At 47.5% G+C, this 20,020-nt stretch overlaps 1 protein-coding gene across 8 annotated transcripts in view; it reads right to left on the bottom strand.

Annotated features, from left to right (window-relative positions):
- The window catches only part of EML5 (EMAP like 5), a 114,467-nt gene that overhangs the window by 13,924 nt on the left and 80,523 nt on the right, over positions 1–20,020 (bottom strand). For 5 of the 8 annotated variants that reach the window (XM_044271778.1, XM_044271779.1, XM_044271781.1 and 2 more), the window contains 14 exons: positions 19,222–19,349; positions 18,914–19,055; positions 18,320–18,472; positions 18,103–18,234; positions 15,374–15,462; positions 15,011–15,187; positions 13,209–13,410; positions 12,781–12,907; positions 8,984–8,998; positions 7,776–7,854; positions 7,542–7,671; positions 7,367–7,465; positions 5,618–5,638; positions 5,256–5,429 (listed from right to left, as the gene is read on the bottom strand). In XM_044271778.1, the coding sequence (XP_044127713.1) occupies positions 5,256–5,429; positions 5,618–5,638; positions 7,367–7,465; positions 7,542–7,671; positions 7,776–7,854; positions 8,984–8,998; positions 12,781–12,907; positions 13,209–13,410; positions 15,011–15,187; positions 15,374–15,462; positions 18,103–18,234; positions 18,320–18,472; positions 18,914–19,055; positions 19,222–19,349 (1,668 nt within the window). Of the gene's footprint in view, positions 1–5,255; positions 5,430–5,617; positions 5,639–7,366; positions 7,466–7,541; positions 7,672–7,775; positions 7,855–8,983; positions 8,999–12,780; positions 12,908–13,208; positions 13,411–15,010; positions 15,188–15,373; positions 15,463–18,102; positions 18,235–18,319; positions 18,473–18,913; positions 19,056–19,221; positions 19,350–20,020 lie in introns of those variants that run through there. The other 3 variants (XM_044271780.1, XM_044271782.1, XM_044271785.1) reach the window with 2 other exon arrangements.

Raw genomic sequence — 20,020 nt, 5'->3', positions numbered from 1 at the left:
ACCGCGCTCCTCCTATATACCATTCATTCCTGCACAGCGCTCCTCCTATATACCATCCATTCCTCCACAGCGCTCCTCCTATATACCATCCATTCCTCCACAGCGCTCCTCCTATATACCATTCATTCCTGCACAGCGCTCCTCCTATATACCGTCCATTCCTCCACAGCGCTCCTCCTATATACCGTCCATTCCTGCACAGCGCTCCTCCTATATACCATTCATTCCTGCACCGCGCTCCTCCTATATACCATCCATTCCTGCACAGCGCTCCTCCTATATAGCATTCATTCCTGCACAGCGCTCCTCCTATATACCATCCATTCCTGCACAGCGCTCCTCCTATATACCATCCATTCCTCCACAGCGCTCCTCCTATATACCATCCATTCCTCCACAGCGCTCCTCCTATATACCATCCATTCCTCCACAGCGCTCCTCCTATATACCATCCATTCCTGCACAGCGCTCCTCCTATATACCATACTTTCCTGCACCGCGCTCCTCCTATATACCATTCATTCCTGCACAGCGCTCCTCCTATATGCCATTCATTCCTGCACAGCGCTCCTCCTATATACCATTCATTCCTGCACCGCGCTCCTCCTATATACCATTCATTCCTGCACAGCGCTCCTCCTATATACCATCCATTCCTGCACAGCGCTCCTCCTATATACCATCCATTCCTGCACAGCGCTCCTCCTATATACCATTCATTCCTGCACAGCGCTCCTCCTATATACCATCCATTCCTGCACAGCGCTCCTCCTATATACCATCCATTCCTCCACAGCGCTCCTCCTATATACCATCCATTCCTCCACAGCGCTCCTCCTATATACCATCCATTCCTGCACAGCGCTCCTCCTATATACCATCCATTCCTCCACAGCGCTCCTCCTATATACCATCCATTCCTCCACAGCGCTCCTCCTATATACCATCCATTCCTGCACAGCGCTCCTCCTATATACCATTCATTCCTGCACAGCGCTCCTCCTATATACCATTCATTCCTGCACAGCGCTCCTCCTATATACCATCCATTCCTCCACAGCCCTCCTCCTATATACCATTCATTCCTCCACAGCCCTCCTCCTATATACCATTCATACCTGCACAGCGCTCCTCCTATATACCATCCATTCCTCACAGCGCTTCCTCCATATACCATCCATTCCTGCACAGCGCTCCTCCTATAAACCATCCATTCCTGCACAGCGCTCCTCCTATATACCATCCATTCCTGCACAGCGCTCCTCCTATATACCATCCATTCCTGCACAGCGCTCCTCCTATATACCATCCATTCCTGCACAGCGCTCCTCCTATATAACCATCCATTCCTGCACAGCGCTCCTCCTATATACCATTCATTCCTGCACAGCGCTCCTCCTATATACCATCCATTCCTGCACAGCGCTCCTCCTATATACCATTCATTCCTGCACAGCGCTCCTCCTATATACCATTCATTCCTGCACATCTCTCCTCCTATATACCATTCATTCCTGCACAGCCCTCCTCCTATATACCATCCATTCCTGCACAGCCTCCTCCTATATACCATTCATTCCTGCACAGCGCTCCTCCTATATACCATTCATTCCTGCACAGCCTCCTCCTATATACCATCCATTCCTGCACAGCGCTCCTCCTATATACCATCCATTCCTCCACAGCGCTCCTCCTATATACCATCCATTGCTACATAGCCCTCCTCCTATATACCATCCATTCCTGCACAGCGCTCCTCTTATATACCATCCATTCCTGCACAGCGCTCCTCCTATATACCATCCATTCCTGCACAGCGCTCCTCCTATATACCATCCATTGCTACATAGCCCTCCTCCTATATACCATTCATTCCTGCACAGCGCTCCTCCTATATACCATTCATTCCTGCACAGCCCTCCTGCTATATACCATTCATTCCTGCACAGCGCTCCTCCTATATACCATCCATTCCTGCAAAGCGCTCCTCCTATATACCATTCATTCCTGCACAGCGCTCCTCCTATATACCATCCATTCCTGCACAGCGCTCCTCATATATACCATCCATTCCTGCACAGCGCTCCTCCTATATACCATTCATTCCTGCACAGCGCTCCTCCTATATACCATCCATTGCTACATAGCCCTCCTCCTATATACCATCCATTCCTGCACAGCGCTCCTCCTATATACCATCCATTCCTGCACAGCGCTCCTCCTATATACCATTCATTCCTGCACAGCGCTCCTCCTATATACCATCCATTCCTGCACAGCGCTCCTCCTATATACCATCCATTCCTCCACAGCGCTCCTCCTATATACCATCCATTCCTGCACAGCGCTCCTCCTATATACCATCCATTCCTGCACAGCGCTCCTCCTATATACAATTCATTCCTGCACAGCGCTCCTCCTATATACCATCCATTCCTCCACAGCGCTCCTCCTATATACCATTCATTCCTGCACATCTCTCCTCCTATATACCATTCATTCCTGCACAGCGCTCCTCCTATATACCATTCATTCCTGCACAGCCCTCCTCCTATATACCATTCATTCCTGCACAGCACTCCTCCTATATACCATTCATTCCTGCACAGCCCTCCTCCTATATACCATTCATTCCTGCACAGCACTCCTCCTATATACCATTCATTCCTGCACAGCCCTCCTCCTATATACCATCCATTCCTGCACAGCGCTCCTCCTATATACCATCCATTCCTGCACAGCGCTCCTCCTATATACCATCCATTCCTGCACAGCGCTCCTCCTATATACAATTCATTCCTGCACAGCGCTCCTCCTATATACCATCCATTCCTGCACAGCGCTCCTCCTATATACCATCCATTCCTCCACAGCGCTCCTCCTATATACCATTCATTCCTGCACATCTCTCCTCCTATATACCATTCATTCCTGCACAGCCCTCCTCCTATATACCATTCATTCCTGCACAGCGCTCCTCCTATATACCATTCATTCCTGCACAGCCCTCCTCCTATATACCATTCATTCCTGCACAGCGCTCCTCCTATATACCATTCATTCCTGCACAGCCCTCCTCCTATATACCATTCATTCCTGCACAGCGCTCCTCCTATATACCATTCATTCCTGCACAGCGCTCCTCCTATATACCATTCATTCCTGCACAGCGCTCCTCCTATATACCATCCATTCCTGCACAGCGCTCCTCCTATATACCATCCATTCCTGCACAGCGCTCCTCCTATATACCATCCATTCCTGCACAGCACTCCTCCTATATACCATCCATTCCTGCACAGCACTCCTCCTATATACCATCTATTCCTGCACAGCTCTCCTCCTATATACCATTCATTCCTGCACAGCTCTCCTCCTATATACCATCCATTCCTGCACAGCGCTCCTCCTATATACCATTCATTCCTGCACAGCTCTCCTCCTATATACTTGCCACACCGGTGACAGGTTTTAGAAGGTCTGAAAGATTATCTGCACATTAGTGATCTGACAGCCTCTTTTGGTTTTGGTTTCCCTTTGTCTGTGTGTTGCTTGTATGTCCGCACCTCCTGTTCAGGTGTGGATCATGTGACCTTTACCTGCCCCTATTTAGTCTGACTTTACCCATCACTCCTTGCTCTGGTTAGCTTCATTTGTTTTTTGGAAGAGCTGGAGTGTGGTTCTAGTTGAAGTCCTGATCAGCCATCAGCCTCAGAAGTGTTCCGCTTGTCGTGTTTTGTATCCCCCCCCCCCCCACCTTTGTTGTTTACTAGGCCTCAGCAAGACGCTGGTTCCTTCACCAGGGAAGGAGCAGGTAGTCTCTGCCCTGTCATTACCATTAGGGCATCCGAGGGCCACCAGGGTTTTCTAGGTTCCTGTGTATGGGCATCTCTACCATCGAGAGGTGCCAATACGGATAGGAGTTAGGGCCAGGAGCAGGGTTTTATAGGTGGTGACTTTTTTCCTTCCCTAGCGGTGAGGCCTAGTGTCTTTTCACTTCCTTCTTGTTGTCTTTTGGTGTTCTTCCCTACTACATCCGTGACAATACCATTCATTCCTGCACAACCCTCCTCCTATATACCATTCATTCCTGCACAGCGCTCCTCCTATATACCATTCATTCCTGCACAGCTCTCCTATATACCATTCATTCCTGCACAGCGCTCCTCCTATATACCATTCATTCCTGCACAGCTCTCCTATATACCATTCATTCCTGCACAACCCACCTCCTATATACCATTCATTCCTGCACAGCGCTCCTCATATATACAATTCATTCCTGCACAGCTCTCCTATATACCATTCATTTCTGCACAGCGCTCCTCCTATATACCATTTATTCCTCCACAGCGCTCCTCCTATATACCATTCATTCCTGCACAGCGCTCCTCCTATATACCATCCATTCCTGCACAGCGCTCCTCCTATATACCATTCATTCCTGCACAGCTCTCCTCCTATATACCATTCATTCCTGCACAGCGTTCCTCCTATATACCATCCATTCGTGCACAGCCCTCCTCCTATATACCATTCATTCCTCCACAGCGCTCCTCCTATATACCATTCATTCCTGCACAGCCCTCCTCCTATATACCATTCATTCCTGCACAGCGTTCCTCCTATATACCATCCATTCGTGCACAGCCCTCCTCCTATATACCATTCATTCCTGCACAGCGCTCCTCCTATATACCATTCATTCCTGCACAGCCCTCCTCCTATATACCATTCATTCCTGCACAGCGCTCCTCCTATATACCATTCATTCCTGCACAGCCCTCCTCCTATATACCATTCATTCCTGCACAACCCTCCTCCTATATACCATTCATTCCTGCACAACCCTCCTCCTATATACCATTCATTCCCGCACAGCCCTCCTCCTATATACCATTCATTCCCGCACAGCCCTCCTCCTATATACCAATCATTCCTCCACAGCGCTCCTCCTATACACCATCCATTCCTCCACAGCACTCTTCCTATATACCATCCATTCCTGCACAGCCCTCCTCCTATATACCATTTATTCCTCCACAGCGCTCCTCCTATATACCATTCATTCCTGCACAGCCCTCCTCCTATATACCATCCATTCCTGCACAGCGCTCCTCCTATATACCATTCATTCCCACACAGCGCTCCTCCTATATACCATTCATTCCCGCACAGCGCTACTCCTATATACCATTCATTCCTCCACATTACACATTATCTCCCACCCCCTATCTCCTTCACTCCGTACATACCTTCCTGCCATTTCCAGATGGTGACGGTATGTTCTGGGTCCAGCCCCACAGACAGGAGCAGTTTTCCGGTGGCACTGAAGCTGACGGAGCACACGCCCTTGGAGTGAAAGCAGCGCAGTACGGAGAGGGTCTGCTTACTCATTGCATCCCACACATGTATGGAGGGGGCCGAGGCTGGGGATGGCGGGGGATAAGGGACATGGTTAACAAAACAAGATATAGATAAACCCCAACAAGTCTAATACAATTTTGAAAAGGACCCGTATACAATGTGGTATCACAAAAATTACAAAAGAAGCCACGACCAAGACGAATAGAGATGTTAACCCCGTATCACATAGATTACACAACGCTCGACTTACCGGACATGTCCGCTGCATCACCTGAAATCACATAAATGAAATGTCTACTGTAACTATGATTTAGAACAAATAATAACATCACCAACCGGAATATATAAAGTGTAGGTCTTATATGTTTATGTAATTTATCTACCAGCTGGGGCACAAGCTCCGGATCTCCAGATGACCGCCATTTTAAACGGCATGTACAACTTCAGAATGCAGATACAGTTGAATACTATGGCTATGGCATAGCTATAATCACTGGCAAACATTAAGGTGGTGCCAACAGACATTAATATTGAGTTTTCGTGGCACCATTACTGAGTAGAGGGCATTAAGGTGCATCACTACAGAGTGATGAATGGGGGCACTAAGAGGCACCATTATTGAGTGGGTGGGGAAAGAAGGCAGCATTATTGTGTGGAGGGCACTAAGTTGGCACCAAAACTGGAAGGGGCATTTTTAATGCGTATGAGGGAACCAAATGGGGCACTATTACTATGTGGGACCCAAGGAGCCACAATTATTGTGTGGGACACTATTAACATGCTCTCCGGGCAAACTCTTGCTAGACAAATGGGCTGGAGAAGTTGTCAGGGAGGTCTGGGGCAGATGCAAAAGAAAAGATTAACCAAAAATTATTGGTTTATGTGGTAGTTATAGGAGGTGTTGGTGTGGACGTATGATTTGTTCCTTATACAGTGGTATGACTTGGTAAATGTATGAGAGTTACTCAGTGATGATTTTCATTAAAGCTATAATTTATTCTAAAAGTGACTGTTCCAATCTGTACACAGGGTGCTGCCCCTAATGGTGACTGCATCAATCTGTATGCAGGGAGCCCCCTTTAGTGGTGTATATATCAATCAGTATGCAGAGTTCTGCCCCTAGTGGTGACTGTATCAATCAGTATGTAGGGAGCTCCCCCTAGTGGTGACTGTATCAATCAGTATGTAGGGAGCTCCCCCTAGTGGTGACTGTATCAATCAGCATGTAGGGAGCTCCCCCTAGTGGTGACTGTATCAATCAGTATGCAGGGAGCCCCCTTTAGTGGTGAATATATCAATCAGTATGCAGAGTTCTGCCCCTAGTGGTGACTGTATCAATCAGCATGTAGGGAGCTCCTCCTAGTCGTGGCTGTATCAATCAGTATGTAGGGAGCTCCCCCTAGTGGTGACTATGCAGGGAGCCCCCTTTAGTGGTGAATATATCAATCAGTATGTAGGGAGCTCCCCCTAGTGGTGACTATGAATCTGAATGCAGGGAGCTTCCTTTAGTGGTGAATACATCAATCTGTATGCAGAGTGTTGCCCCTAGTGGTGACTGTATCAATCAGCATGTAGGGAGCTCCTCCTAGTGGTGGCTGTATCAATCTGTAAGTAGAGAGCTCCCCCTAGTGGTGACTGTATAAATCTGTTTGCAGAGAGCTTCCTTTAGTGGTGAATATATCAATCTGTATGCAGAGTGTTGCCCCTCGTGGTGACTGTATCAATCTGCAGGCAGCTCCCCCTAGCGGTGGCTGTAACAATCTGCAGGGTGCTGCCCCCAGTGGTGGCTGTATCAATCTGCAGGCAGCTCTCCCTAGTGGTGGCTGTAACAATCTGCAGGGTGCAGCCCCTAGTGGTGGCTGTATCAATCTGCAGGGAGCTCCCCCTAGTGGTGGCTGAATGCAGAATTCTATCATGTAACTCTATGGCGGTGTGTGATGAAGCAGGGGATCTGGTGCACTGTAACGGTGCTTAGTCAGGGCTTAACGTACAAACATACCTACTTGGCCAGTTGCCACTATGTTGGTGAACTTTGGATGCTGGTTGATCGTGAGGCACAAAATGTCATCTGTGTGTTCCTGGTAAAAACTCTGAGATCCTAGAAAACGAGAGAAGACATAAGTGAGAGGTGGAAGATCTTGGGGCGTGCCCCTGTCACCGCGTTAGTATGTTACCTGTGGCGACATTGTACAGGATCCCAACAGAGGCAGCATGGTACAAGATATCAGCACAGTCATTCAGATAGTGCACGTTATTCCGACAGTCTTTACCCCGGTACCCAAACACCAGCTCCAGCACCAGATCCTGCAGGACAATCAAGATCCCATCATGGTCAAAGCAATGGATGATGGGAGTCACCTCTAAACCAGTACAACTGAATATGAACCCATAATGGGTTGCTGCTGTACCTCAATGGGTCTCTTCTTCTTCCCGACGTTATTGGTCTGAAGTTTCTCGGGCGGCGGTAACGCTCTGCTGACGGGAGGCCTGAAACAGAGGACGGAGAGTAAGAGGAGGCCGTCTCACACCCGAGAAAGATCTGCGGAGTGCGAAAGGGCCACGGCACAGACCATAAGACATGATACAGGAGCAGACTGCAAGCTGCATGGACTGGAAGGTCTGTAGATCCCCCCAGTGTCCTCTAGGAGGCAGCACTTGTATGAATGAAAACCGCCTGGTCAGTGATGATGGGTTTTAGGTACGTCGATGGATGTGATGATGGACGGGACACTGAGAGCGAGAGATTTACCTGGAACCTCTACACAGCAGCAGGTAAGAGAAAGATAAGAGTTACACACACGAGGACAGTGAATGGCGGACTCTAGAAATATGAAGACAAGTCAGATGCGTCCAGGAATGCTACAAAGGTCAGTATTAAAGCCGAAAATCCCGGAGCAGTGAAGGTAAACACCCATCGAGGAACCCATGCTCATGTATTTTAGGACAGGTCCCCTTTAAGAGCACAGCTTTCATACAGGTCCCATATACGCAGACCCCAGATTTACAGCCATAGTATGGGGGCGTCAACGGACTTTACAGATTCCCACCGCATTCCGGTAATTAGGAAATGCAAATAAACCCAAAGATGAATGATGGAAAAATATAATAAAAAGCTCGGAGGAGGAGGAGGCAGCAGGAGACACGCACTTAAAGGGGGATCATTGAAGAACACATTTAGAGGGTGTGTAGACTTCTGCAACCGTTTTTATTGCTCTGATGCTAATAATTTAAGAAGATGAGGCAAAACTGCAAATATAATAAATCTCGCACCGCTTGGTGCGTGCAGCTTCTATGCGTTTTTGGGGTGCATTATACATCTGTGTATTATAGGATGTAAACCAAGCTGTCTGTAGATGAGTCTGTCAGCATTCTTTCTATGTCTGCCAAGTGGCAGCCTGTAAAACTGTGAATTGTGTGCAGCTTTGGGTGTGACTGGAGTAGAAGACATGATATAACACCTCATTCAACAGTAAATAAAAAGTAGCAGCTGCAAAAATGAGGATGCAGAGGTCACATGCAAGAACGGCTGCCGCATTTCAGTGCTGCAAAGATCCAGACAGATGATCCCCTTCCCCTAAAAAGCATAATAGACTGGGGTGCAGCAGTGACCACTTACCGGACTACTCCCTGCCTTCAAGTAAGCGAGGATGGAAGAAGAGAAATATCAGTTATTTGTGGTTTCAGCAAAATATGAGAATTTACACAAAAAAGGAGAAAACAGGAGAGGAGGGGACCCATCGCGCAGGGAGAGGAGGGGACCCATCGCGCAGGGAGAGGAGGGGACCCATGGCGCAGGGAGAGGAGGGGACCCATCGCGCAGGGAGAGGAGGGGACCCATCGCGCAGGGAGAGGAGGGGACCCATCGCGCAGGGAGAGGAGGGGACCCATCGCGCAGGGAGAGGAGGGGACCCATGGCGCAGGGAGAGGAGGGGACCCATGGCGCAGGGAGAGGAGGGGACCCATGGCGCAGGGAGAGGAGGGGACCCATGGCGCAGGGAGAGGAGGGGACCCATGGCGCAGGGAGAGGAGGGGACCCATGGCGCAGGGAGAGGAGGGGACCCATGGCGCAGGGAGAGGAGGGGACCCATGGCGCAGGGAGAGGAGGGGACCCATGGCGCAGGGAGAGGAGGGGACCCATGGCGCAGGGAGAGGAGGGGACCCATGGCGCAGGGAGAGGAGGGGACCCATGGCGCAGGGAGAGGAGGGGACCCATGGCGCAGGGAGAGGAGGGGACCCATGGCGCAGGGAGAGGAGGGGACCCATCGCGCAGGGAGAGAAGGGAACCCATCGCGCAGGGAGAGGAGGGGACCCATCGCGCAGATAGAGGAGTTGAAAATCATCACGTTCATTGGTCTGTATCACCCAAGGCCTAGATTTTTAACAACTTCTATATGACATTGCCATAAGCTGTAACATCTTCTAGAACAGTGGTGGCGAACCTATGACACAGGTGCCAGAGGCGGCACTCGTAGCCCTCTCTGTGGGCATCCGCACCCTGGAAAGACATGGGGATCAATAATCCATACAACTACATGCTATGGTGACCAGCAGACTGCGCAACCAGGTGGGGTTTAAATAAGGTGCATGCTGTCAGTGAATTAAATAAATTTGCATTCGGAGGTTGAAAAAAAAAACCTCACCTACTCACACAGCTGGTCTGTTACAATGCATCCAGTCCTCTCTACTGTACTGGATTTCAGGCTGACAGCTAATACATTGTAACAAACTCTCAGTTGTGTAAGCAGGGCTAGGTCAGGAAGGTTTTAAAAAGCCTTTGTCCGCAAAATTAACTCCATTAAACCAAACATACTGCCTGGTTGGGTTGATCACGTTGAATAAAACAATACCTCTCTTTTGTCTGTAGGTTAAAGAGCTGCAGAGATATCTACATTTTATTCATATGCAAAACAGCAGTTTGGAGAACCAGGGGGCAGGGCCGAATCCTTGGAGCACTGCTTTTGTAAAACCCCCTGTGCTCAGCCTCCTCCCCTTGATTGACAGGGTTAGATATCTGCATGCTAAGGGCAGGGCTGTATCCTAGCATGTAGATATCATATACACTACTTACTATAGCCTTACCATGTTGAGAATAGAGGTTTTCTGTACTTAGAAAGCCAATACATGTTGTTGGTTTATTCACAGGCACAAGATATGATTTTATAGACACCAGTAATATGTATTAGCTTTCTAAGTATAGAAAACCACTCCTTTTACTATGATAAGGCTAAAGCCTGGAGGAAAGTGATAAGCCTTGAATATAGATGTCCCAGGATCAAAGAAGAGGAATCACAGGAATTCTCAAGCGAGAAGTCTAGATTTTTTTCTTTAGTTATTTTTTTTTCTCCCTCATTTATTCCTTAAAGGGGTATTCCGGTTACCATAAATATAACTTATGTGAAATTTATTGATGATGAATTAGTCTAAAACATATTTACTGTTCAAAAGTAGTTTTTTCTGCTACTCACTGTGTTTCCTCATAAAATACCATGGCATCGACCTGTAGTTCTGAGCCTTTGTTAGGTCGAGCATGCTCAGTGTGTCAATTCTCTAGCTGAATGTCTTGTGAAACAAAGGGAGTGTTAGTGTACTGGTGATTACTGAGTAGAGGCGGTCTGACTGGACTGCATATCAAGCAGCCAATCAATAAACATCAACAAGCACAAACTCATAGCAGGAAAGCTAGGGATTGTGGGTATTGTAGTCTTTGAAGTTTTGTTGCAGGCTCTCACAGGAGCTAGACAAATGGATGACAAGTTAAATTAAAGCTCGGGTTATATGTATAGGTATGGGTTCTGGTTGGGTCACAGCTTGCAGCCTTAAAGGGTTTCTACCACTTAGGTGTCACATATTTGGCTGTCAGACACTAGCGATCCGCTAGTGTCTGCTCTGGCCAACCATCCTAATATAATTGCTTTTGGGGCGGTGGTTTGGCTAAAAAAACTACTTTTATTAATATGCTAATGAGCCTCTAGGTGCTATGGGGGCGTCATTAGCACCTAGAGGCTCCGTCTACCTTTAGAAACTGCCGCCCCCAGCGCGTCCCTCCAGCCCGCCCATCTCCTCCTGAATGCGATCCTCCTTGTGAGCGCCTGTATTCTGCGCATGCGCAGTAAATGTCTGACAGCTTCCCTGCTCAGACATCTCCACTGCGCCTGTTCCTCGGAGCACTATGGCGTCATCGCGCAGGCGCAGTGGAGATGTCTGAGCAAGGAAGCGGTCAGACATTCACTGCGCATGCGCAGAATACATACGAGGATCGCATTCAGGAGGAGATGGGCGGGCTGGAGGGACGCGCTCGGCGGCGGCAGTTTCTGAAGGTAGACGGAGCCTCTAGGTGCTAATGACGCCCCCATAGCACCTAGAGGCTCATTAGCATATTCATAAAAGTAGTTTTTTTAGCCAAACCACCGCCCCAAAAGCAATTATATTAGGATGGTTGGCCAGAGCAGACACTAGCGGATCGCTAGTGTCTGACAGCCAAATATGTGACACCTAAGTGGTAGAAATCCTTTAATGGAGTTTTTCAAAAACGAAGTTACTTTACCCGAATACCCCTTTAATAAAAGGCTATAGCCTTACTATATTGAGAATAGAGGTTCTCTATGCTTAGAAAGCTAATACATATTCCTGGTTTATTCAAAGGTACAATATATGATTATAAAGACAACAGTAATATGCGTTAGCTTTCTAACTATAGAAAAACTCTATTCTCCATATAGTAAGGCTATAGCCTTTTTATTATGGGTTAAATGAGGGAGAAAAAATAACTGAAGAAAGAAATCTAGAAGCCTCTCCTGGCAGTTGAACCAATGACATCTACATGCAAGGCTGACCACTTACTTCCAAGCTACAACCTCTCATATTGAGAGGGGTGGTATTCTATACTCAAAACGCTAATAAATATTACTGGTTTCTTTATAATCATATGTTGTGCCTGTGAACAAACCAACAATATGTATTAGCTTTCTAAGCATAGAAAACCTCCATTCTCAACATGTTAAGGCTATATTAAACATGATATGTACATGCTATGACACAGCTCTGCCCTCAGCATGCTGATGACTAGCCCTGTCAATCAAGGGGAGGGGGAAGCGTGCATAGCACAGGGGTGTTACAAAAGCAGTGCTCCAAGGATTAAGCCCTGCTCCCTAGTGCTCTAATGTGCTCATTTGCATATGGAAAAAACACAGATATCTCTGCAGCTGTTTAACATACAGACAAAAGAAAGGTATCATTTTAAACAGCATGATCAACCCAACCAGGCAGTATGCAGTAATCAGATGGTCGCCAGGGAAGCTTCTGAGAACGGGACATCCCCTTTAAGGTTACCTAGTGCTCGACAAGCCCTTTAAGTGTTTATTGGGGACTGGAAGGGGCCTGTATACTCAGCGCTGTGGAGATGTCACCTGTTACCTTTCGTCCAGGGACAGCTCCTTCTGCTGCAGGTGAGGCTTGATTCCCGCCATTGGCCGGATGCTGGTGGATAAGGCTTTGATGGTGTACATCATCTCATTCTCCCTCGTCACGTCGCTGTCATAACCTGGGAGTAATGGTGATGACAGTGGTCACTATGCTTGCAGATCCTCAACCAACCACAGGGTGATTTCATAATGGTACCCAACTGGCTTAGGCTTCTGAATGGAAAATCTACAGAGCATGTGATTTATCGGTACTCTAGGAAAGCTGGATGGCAACTCCTATAGCAGCTTTAAAAGCATCCATATTGGTTGGCATCCATCTTTCCGAGAAACAGAATTTTTTACAGTTTGACAGAAGAGGATGACTCCAGGGGCCCCTTCGAGCTATGACTACACCCATCAGGCTCCTATTCTCTGCAGTACCTCCATCTTCTTCAGAGTCTATGTCCGACTCCTCACTGTCACACTGTCTCATCTCCCGATGTCCTTCCACTTCGTGAGTCCAGAGCATGAGGGAGGTGTCCGGCCCCCCAACACTGACCAGGAGGCTGTCATCATAGATCCAGTGCAGGTTGGTGACGTGGGAGCTGTGAGCCACATACCTCTTAAATTTCCCAAACTTCCCCTGCGGAATACACAAAGAGAGACACAGTCATATAGAGATGTAGCAGAGTCCAGATTGTGATATCACTGTATTCTCTGTGGCATTACATAGGACTGCAGGTAAACATCTGCTACATTATCTGTACTCAGAGAATTAGCACTGTTACCTGTGGTGTTACATAGGACTGCAGGTAAGATCTACTACATTATCTGTATTTAGAGAGTTACCACTGAGTTATCTGTGGTGTTACATAGGACTGCAGGTGCCATCTACTACATTATCTGTATTCAGAGAGTTACCACTGAGTTACCTGTGATGTAGTCTAAGGCCCCTTTCACACGGGCGAGTATTCCGCGCTGATGCGATGCGCGAGTTGAACGCATTGCACCCGCACTGAATCCCGACCCATTCATTTCTATGGGGCTGTTCACATGAGCGGTGATTTTCACGCATCACTTATGCGTTGCGTGAAAATCGCAGCATGCTCTATTTTGTGCGTTTTTCACGTAACGCAGGCCCCATAGAAATGAATGGGGTTGCGTGAAAATCGCAAGCATCCGCAAGCAAGTGCGGATGCGGTGCGATTTTCACGCACGTTTGCTAGGAGACGATCGGGATGGAGACCCGATCATTATTATTTTCCCTTATAACATATATAAGGGAAAATAATAGCATTCTGAATACAGAATGCATAGTACAATAGCGCTGGAGGGGTTAAAATAAATTAATTAATTTAACTCGCCTTAATCCACTTGCTCGCGCAGCCGGCATCTCTTCTGTCTGTCTTCTGTGCTGTGCGGAGGAACAGGACCTGTGGTGATGTCACTCCGGTCATCACATGGTCCATCACATGATCCATCACCATGGTAAAAGATCATGTGATGGACCATGTGATGAGTGTAGTGACGTCACCACAGGTCCTTTTCCTGCACACAGCAAAGAAGAAGACAGAAGAGATGCCGGCTGCGCGATCAAGTGGATTAAGGGGAGTTAAATTATTTTTTCTTTTTTTTTTTAACCCCTCCAGCGCTATTGTACTATACAATCTACAGAACACCGATCCCAAGCCAGAACTTCTGTGAAGAAGTTTGGGTACCAAACATGCGCGATTTTTCTCACGCGAGTCCAAAACGCATTACAATGTTTTGCACTCGCACGGAAAAATCGCGCGTGTTCCCGCAACGCACCCGCACATTTTCCCGCAACGCCCGTGTGAAAAGGGCCTAAGGCACACCTGGGCAGTATTCATGCTGTCTAATCAGCACCTTGATATGCCACACCTGTGCGGTGGGATGGATTATCTCGGCAAAGGAGAAGTGCTCACTAACACAGATTTGTGAACAATATTGGAGAGTAATGGGTCTTTTGTGTTTGTAGAAAATGTTTCAGATATTTGAGTTCAGCTCGTGCAAAATGGGAGCAAAACCGAAAGTGTTGCGTTTATATTTCTGTTCAGTGTAGGACTGCAGGTAACATCTACTACTTTTTCTGTACTCTGTGAGTTATCGCTGTGTGTTATCTACTTTTATTACACATCCAGCTCTGCTACATCTGTAGGTTTCTTCCTATAGCCCTGACCATAGGACTTGTATAACCCTCTATCACATATGATGATTCTTACTTTCACCGGATACCGAAAAAGCTTCACAAATCCAAAGTCGTCCCCGGTGGCTAAGATTCTGCCGTCGTTGCTGAGTGAGGCGGCTGTCACGTCGCTGACCTCCCCGATCACCGGCCAGATGCCCTCACAGCTCGGACCCAGGACACTTGTCCAAGAAGACCAGGAAATTTTTTCTACCTAAGAAATAAAAAGCTTACTACACATGAAGCCTGCCACAATCTTGTGGCTCCCCCACAGAGGCCTGCAAGGGGTCATCTGTTCCCAGGAAAGCTGGGTGAACGTACATCTACTGGGGGACACTCCCTAATACTGCACACACCGCTCAAAATCCATTCACACTGGGGCCAACCCCCGACATCTTACCTCATGAGCTGGAATCATTTGTCTTTTCCCTCGCGGGGCCTCAAAAAACAGTTGCTCCTTTGCACCAGTGTTCACCTGTAAGAGTTTACCTGAGGAAAACACAAAGAACTGACTGAGCACCAGGGGGCAGCACTGAGACCCCATCACTTCATGATCATGGTTTCTGGGGTAAATACTACATCTCCTGCAATGCAGCAGAGCAGGACATGCGCAGCACATACTCTGACCCTGCCGGGGGTGGCAGTGAGATATGAGGGTCTATAGCCTGAGATAGAGCTGGAAATGCACAGGATATTTGCATGAGGTCTTATACTTTAGTCACCACCAGAGCTGCAGTCCAATCGGTTACCAAAACAGACTGGGGCCTGCTGGAGGTTCCCAAACCTGTCATGGTAATCTGCCTGCAAAGCTGTGCATGAGGCACAGCTTCACAGGCAGGCAGTGAAAATCACATAGACCATAATAGTTCTCTATTATGGTCTAAGGGACAAGCGATCAGAAGATCGCGGGTTATAATCTCCTAAGGCTACATTCACATGAACGTATTTTGTTTCCGTGTCCATTCCGTTTCTTTTGTGGATTAGATGAGGAGCCATTCTTTTCAATGGGTCCGCAAAAAATGCGGACAGCACACCGTGTGCTATCCGCATCCGAACATGTCCTATTCTTGTCCATTTTGCAGACAAGGATAGGCATTGTTACAATGGATCTGCAAAAAAACAAAAAAAAAACGGATGCCATATGGACGTCATCTGTTTTTTTTTGGGGGGGGGGGGGGATCTGCAATTTGCGTACCGCAAAAAACATACGGTCGTGTGAATGTAGCCTAAGGGGGCTAAATATAATTGAATAAAAAGTTAAAAAATAAAGTTCAGGCTACATTCACACGACCGTATGTGTTTTGCGGTCCGAAAATAGCGGATCCGCGAAAAAAACTGATAACATCTGTTCTTTTTGCGGATCAATTGTAACAATGCCTATCCCTGTCTGCAAAACAGACAAGAATAGGACATGTTTTATCTTTTTTGCGGGGCTATAGAACGGACATACGGATGTGGACAGCACGCGGTGTGCTGTTCGCATTTTTAGGGGACCTATTGAAATGAATGGGTCTGCATCCTATCCGCAAAAAAAACTTAATGGACACGGAAACAAAATACGTTTGTGTGAATGTAGCCTAAAAAATATAAAAAATATTAAAAAAAATGTAAAATCACCCCCTTTCCCAATTTTACATATAAAAAAAAACTATGAAAAAAACAAAACAACAGTATCACCATGTCTGAAAATTTGTGAATTATTAAAGTATTTTTCCTGCGTGGTGAATGCCGTAATGGAAAAAAAAAAAAACACGATTCTCCATTTTTTTGTCATCTTGTCGTCCCCCCCCCCCCAAAAAAATAAAAGATGATCAAAAAAAGTTACAATAAAAACTACAGTTCGTCCTGCAAAAAACAAATCGGACGGAAATATAAAAAGTTATGGCTGTCAGAAAATGGCGATGCAAAGAAATTTTAGATTTTTCCAAAGGTTATTAATTAAACAAAATAAAAACTATACAAATTTGGTATTGCCGTAATCGTACTGACCAGCAGAATTAGGCCTCTTGCACACAACCAGGGGCGTAATTATAGGGGAAGCAGCTGCTTTGGGGCCCTGACCCAGAAGGGGCCCATCCAGGAGGACTACAAGATTTTGTCAGGGCCCCCTCAACAGTATTACACAATGAAATTATATACAGTGACAGTATAGACCGTGTAGAAAACGGATGGAACAGCTGCCGGGCCTGGTCTGAGAGAGCGATCTTTACTAGCCACAGGAATGAGGGCGGCATGAAAGGAAGGGGTTGCAAAAAAATTACTGGGGGAGGGGGGCCCCATTCAAAAATTTGCTGTGGGGCCCAGTCATTTCTAGCTACGCCACTGCACACAACCGTATGTCTTTTTCAGTATTTTGCGGTCCGCAAAATATAAAAAATGGATGACATCCGTGTGCATTCCGTTTTTTGCGGAACGGAACAGCTGGCCCCTAATAGAACAGTCCTATCCTTGTCCGTTATGCGGACAATAATAGGACATGTTCAATCTTTGAACGGAACGGAAAAACGGAAATACAGAAGCGGAATGCATAAGGAGTACATTCCGTATTGTTTTGCGGACCCATTGAAATGAATGGTTCCGTATACGGAACGCAAAAAAAACTGAACCTAAACAGAAAAAAAATACTTTTGTGTGCAAGAGGCCTAAGCACGCCATGTCATTTTTAGCACGCAGTGAACTCTGTAATGTCAAAAACCATAAGACCTTGTTGGAATTGTTGTTTTTTTTATCAATTTTACCCCACACAGAATTATTCCGGTTTTCCAATACAAAACATGGCAAATTAAATGGTGCCATTAAAAAATGCATCTTGTCCCGCAAGAAATAAACCCTGATATAGCTACAGTATGTGAACGAAAAACCCAAAAAGTTATGGCTATTGGAATGTGGGGAGGAAAAACTGAAAATGCAAAACTGAAAATGGGCCCGGTCTTTAATGGGCTAAACAGCTTATCTGCCCGTCTTCTGGGCTCCCGTAACGGACTGCACTCCGGTAACTGGATGGTCACAGTGACTGTGAATGCAGCTCTGGATGTGACTGGAGTAGAAGACACGGTGCTACTCGACTAAAGCAAATGGATTCCACATGATAACATGTCGTGGGGAAGTGACATCGAGCCTTGCGCTCACCCCTCATGTCCCAGTCCAGGTGGGTGATGTAGCTGGACGACCCCTTGCACACCCCGACCCGTTTGCTGCTCATCACGTTATAAATATCCACAAAGTTGTCGAAGGAGGCAACGGCCAAATATTTCCCGCTGCCTAAAGACAAAATGTAATTAACAAGATACCTCAGGGGCGTAAGACAACGGGGGGCGCAGGAGGGATGAACCGGTTATCGACTTACCAGGGGAGAAGCGGATGTCCGAGATCACATCCTTCCTGTGGTGGAAGGACACCAGGTCTTCCAGCGTGTCCGCATTCACAATCAGGAAGCTTCCGTCATTCAGACCCACGGCCAAAGCCTTGCCATCCGGGGAGAATGAACAGCAACGGCCACCTGGGGGCAGCACAGAGCGCAGGGCATCAGCCGTCACAGCTTCATTCATCACCAATGGCCCTGACAACCATCGCTGCTCAACGTCTAGTAGACTTTGTGATTGTCAAGATCTCTGCTAACTGTCAGTGTAAAAGCCTGTTCACACAGCTGAGGCCTTGTTACAGTGTCTCTCTCTCTTATCCAGACTTACAAAATGTATCAGTAACAACCTGATAATAACTATCAATTTAGCTCACAGGGGATGGTCTATACTGGATACACTGTAACAAATTCCCAGAAGTAAGTTTGAATGCTGCAAACAATGTGCAGAGGTTAGTGCTTGTAATGGGGATGACCCAGCCAGTAAATGCATATTGGAGAATTCCTTGATATTAACATGTGGCTGGAGAAGCGAGGGAGGGAGATCACGGCCATTATTTTGGAGGGCTGACATCTTCTTACCCTTCTTGAGTTTGCGCACGGCCAGCATGCAGTGACTGGGGGACAGGTCCCAGATGCGCAGGGTCTTGTCATCGCTCACAGTGGCACAGATTGGTAAGTGGGGGTGGGCAGCCAGACCCCAGACCTCCCCTTCCATGTGTCCCTGCAGAGTACAAGATGAGTAAGAAAAACGACCAGAAGCCAAGGCCGTTACTTGTATTGAGCTGGACGGCAAAGAAAACTGAGCAAGCAATCATTATCCTGTCTACAGCAGCACAGAGCATTACAGGAAGGGTGCAAACACAGAGACAGACATTGCAGGCAGTTACCTGGACCAGCAGAGTGACCGGTCCACTCTTGTCAACCTCCAGAATCTCTCCATTCTTCGTTCCCACTAGGATATGGCCGTGTCCCAGAGTTATGGCACGAATGGAAGGGTTGTCTTCTAGGAGCAGCCCTGGAAAAGAGGCAAGGGGGTCAGTGTGGAAAAAAGGCAGTGTCTACAGTGAGGGGTCTACACTGTGGTCAGTGTGTGCACGGTGCAGTCAGGGGTCTACAGTAAGGTAAGTACGAGCAGTGAGGGGTCTACACTGTGGTCAGTATGTGCAGTGTGGACGGTGCAGCCAGTGGTCTACAGAAAGGTAAGTACGAGCAGTGAGGGGTCTACACTGTGGTCAGTATGTGCAGTGTGCACGGTGCAGTCAGGGGTCTACAGTAAGGTAAGTACGAGCAGTGAGGGGTCTACACTGTGGTCAGTATGTGCAGTGTGGACGGTGCAGCCAGTGGTCTACAGAAAGGTAAGTACGAGCAGTGAGGGGTCTACACTGTGGTCAGTATGTGCAGTGTGCACGGTGCAGTCAGGGGTCTACAGTAAGGTAAGTACGAGCAGTGAGGGGTCTACACTGTGGTCAGTATGTGCAGTGTGGACGGTGCAGCCAGTGGTCTACAGAAAGGTAAGTACGAGCAGTGAGGGGTCTACACTGTGGTCAGTATGTGCAGTGTGCACGGTGCAGTCAGGGGTCTACAGAAAGGTAAGTACGAGCAGTGAGAGGTCTACACTGTGGTCAGTATGTGCAGTGTGCACGGTGCAGTCAGGGGTCTACAGAAAGGTAAGTACGAGCAGTGCGG

Source organism: Bufo gargarizans, chromosome 11 (assembly GCF_014858855.1).
Source record: "Bufo gargarizans isolate SCDJY-AF-19 chromosome 11, ASM1485885v1, whole genome shotgun sequence".
Taxonomy (NCBI): Eukaryota; Metazoa; Chordata; class Amphibia; order Anura; family Bufonidae; genus Bufo; species Bufo gargarizans.
Note: the sequence above shows the minus strand (reverse complement) of the source record. Positions and strands in the feature narration are given on the sequence as shown.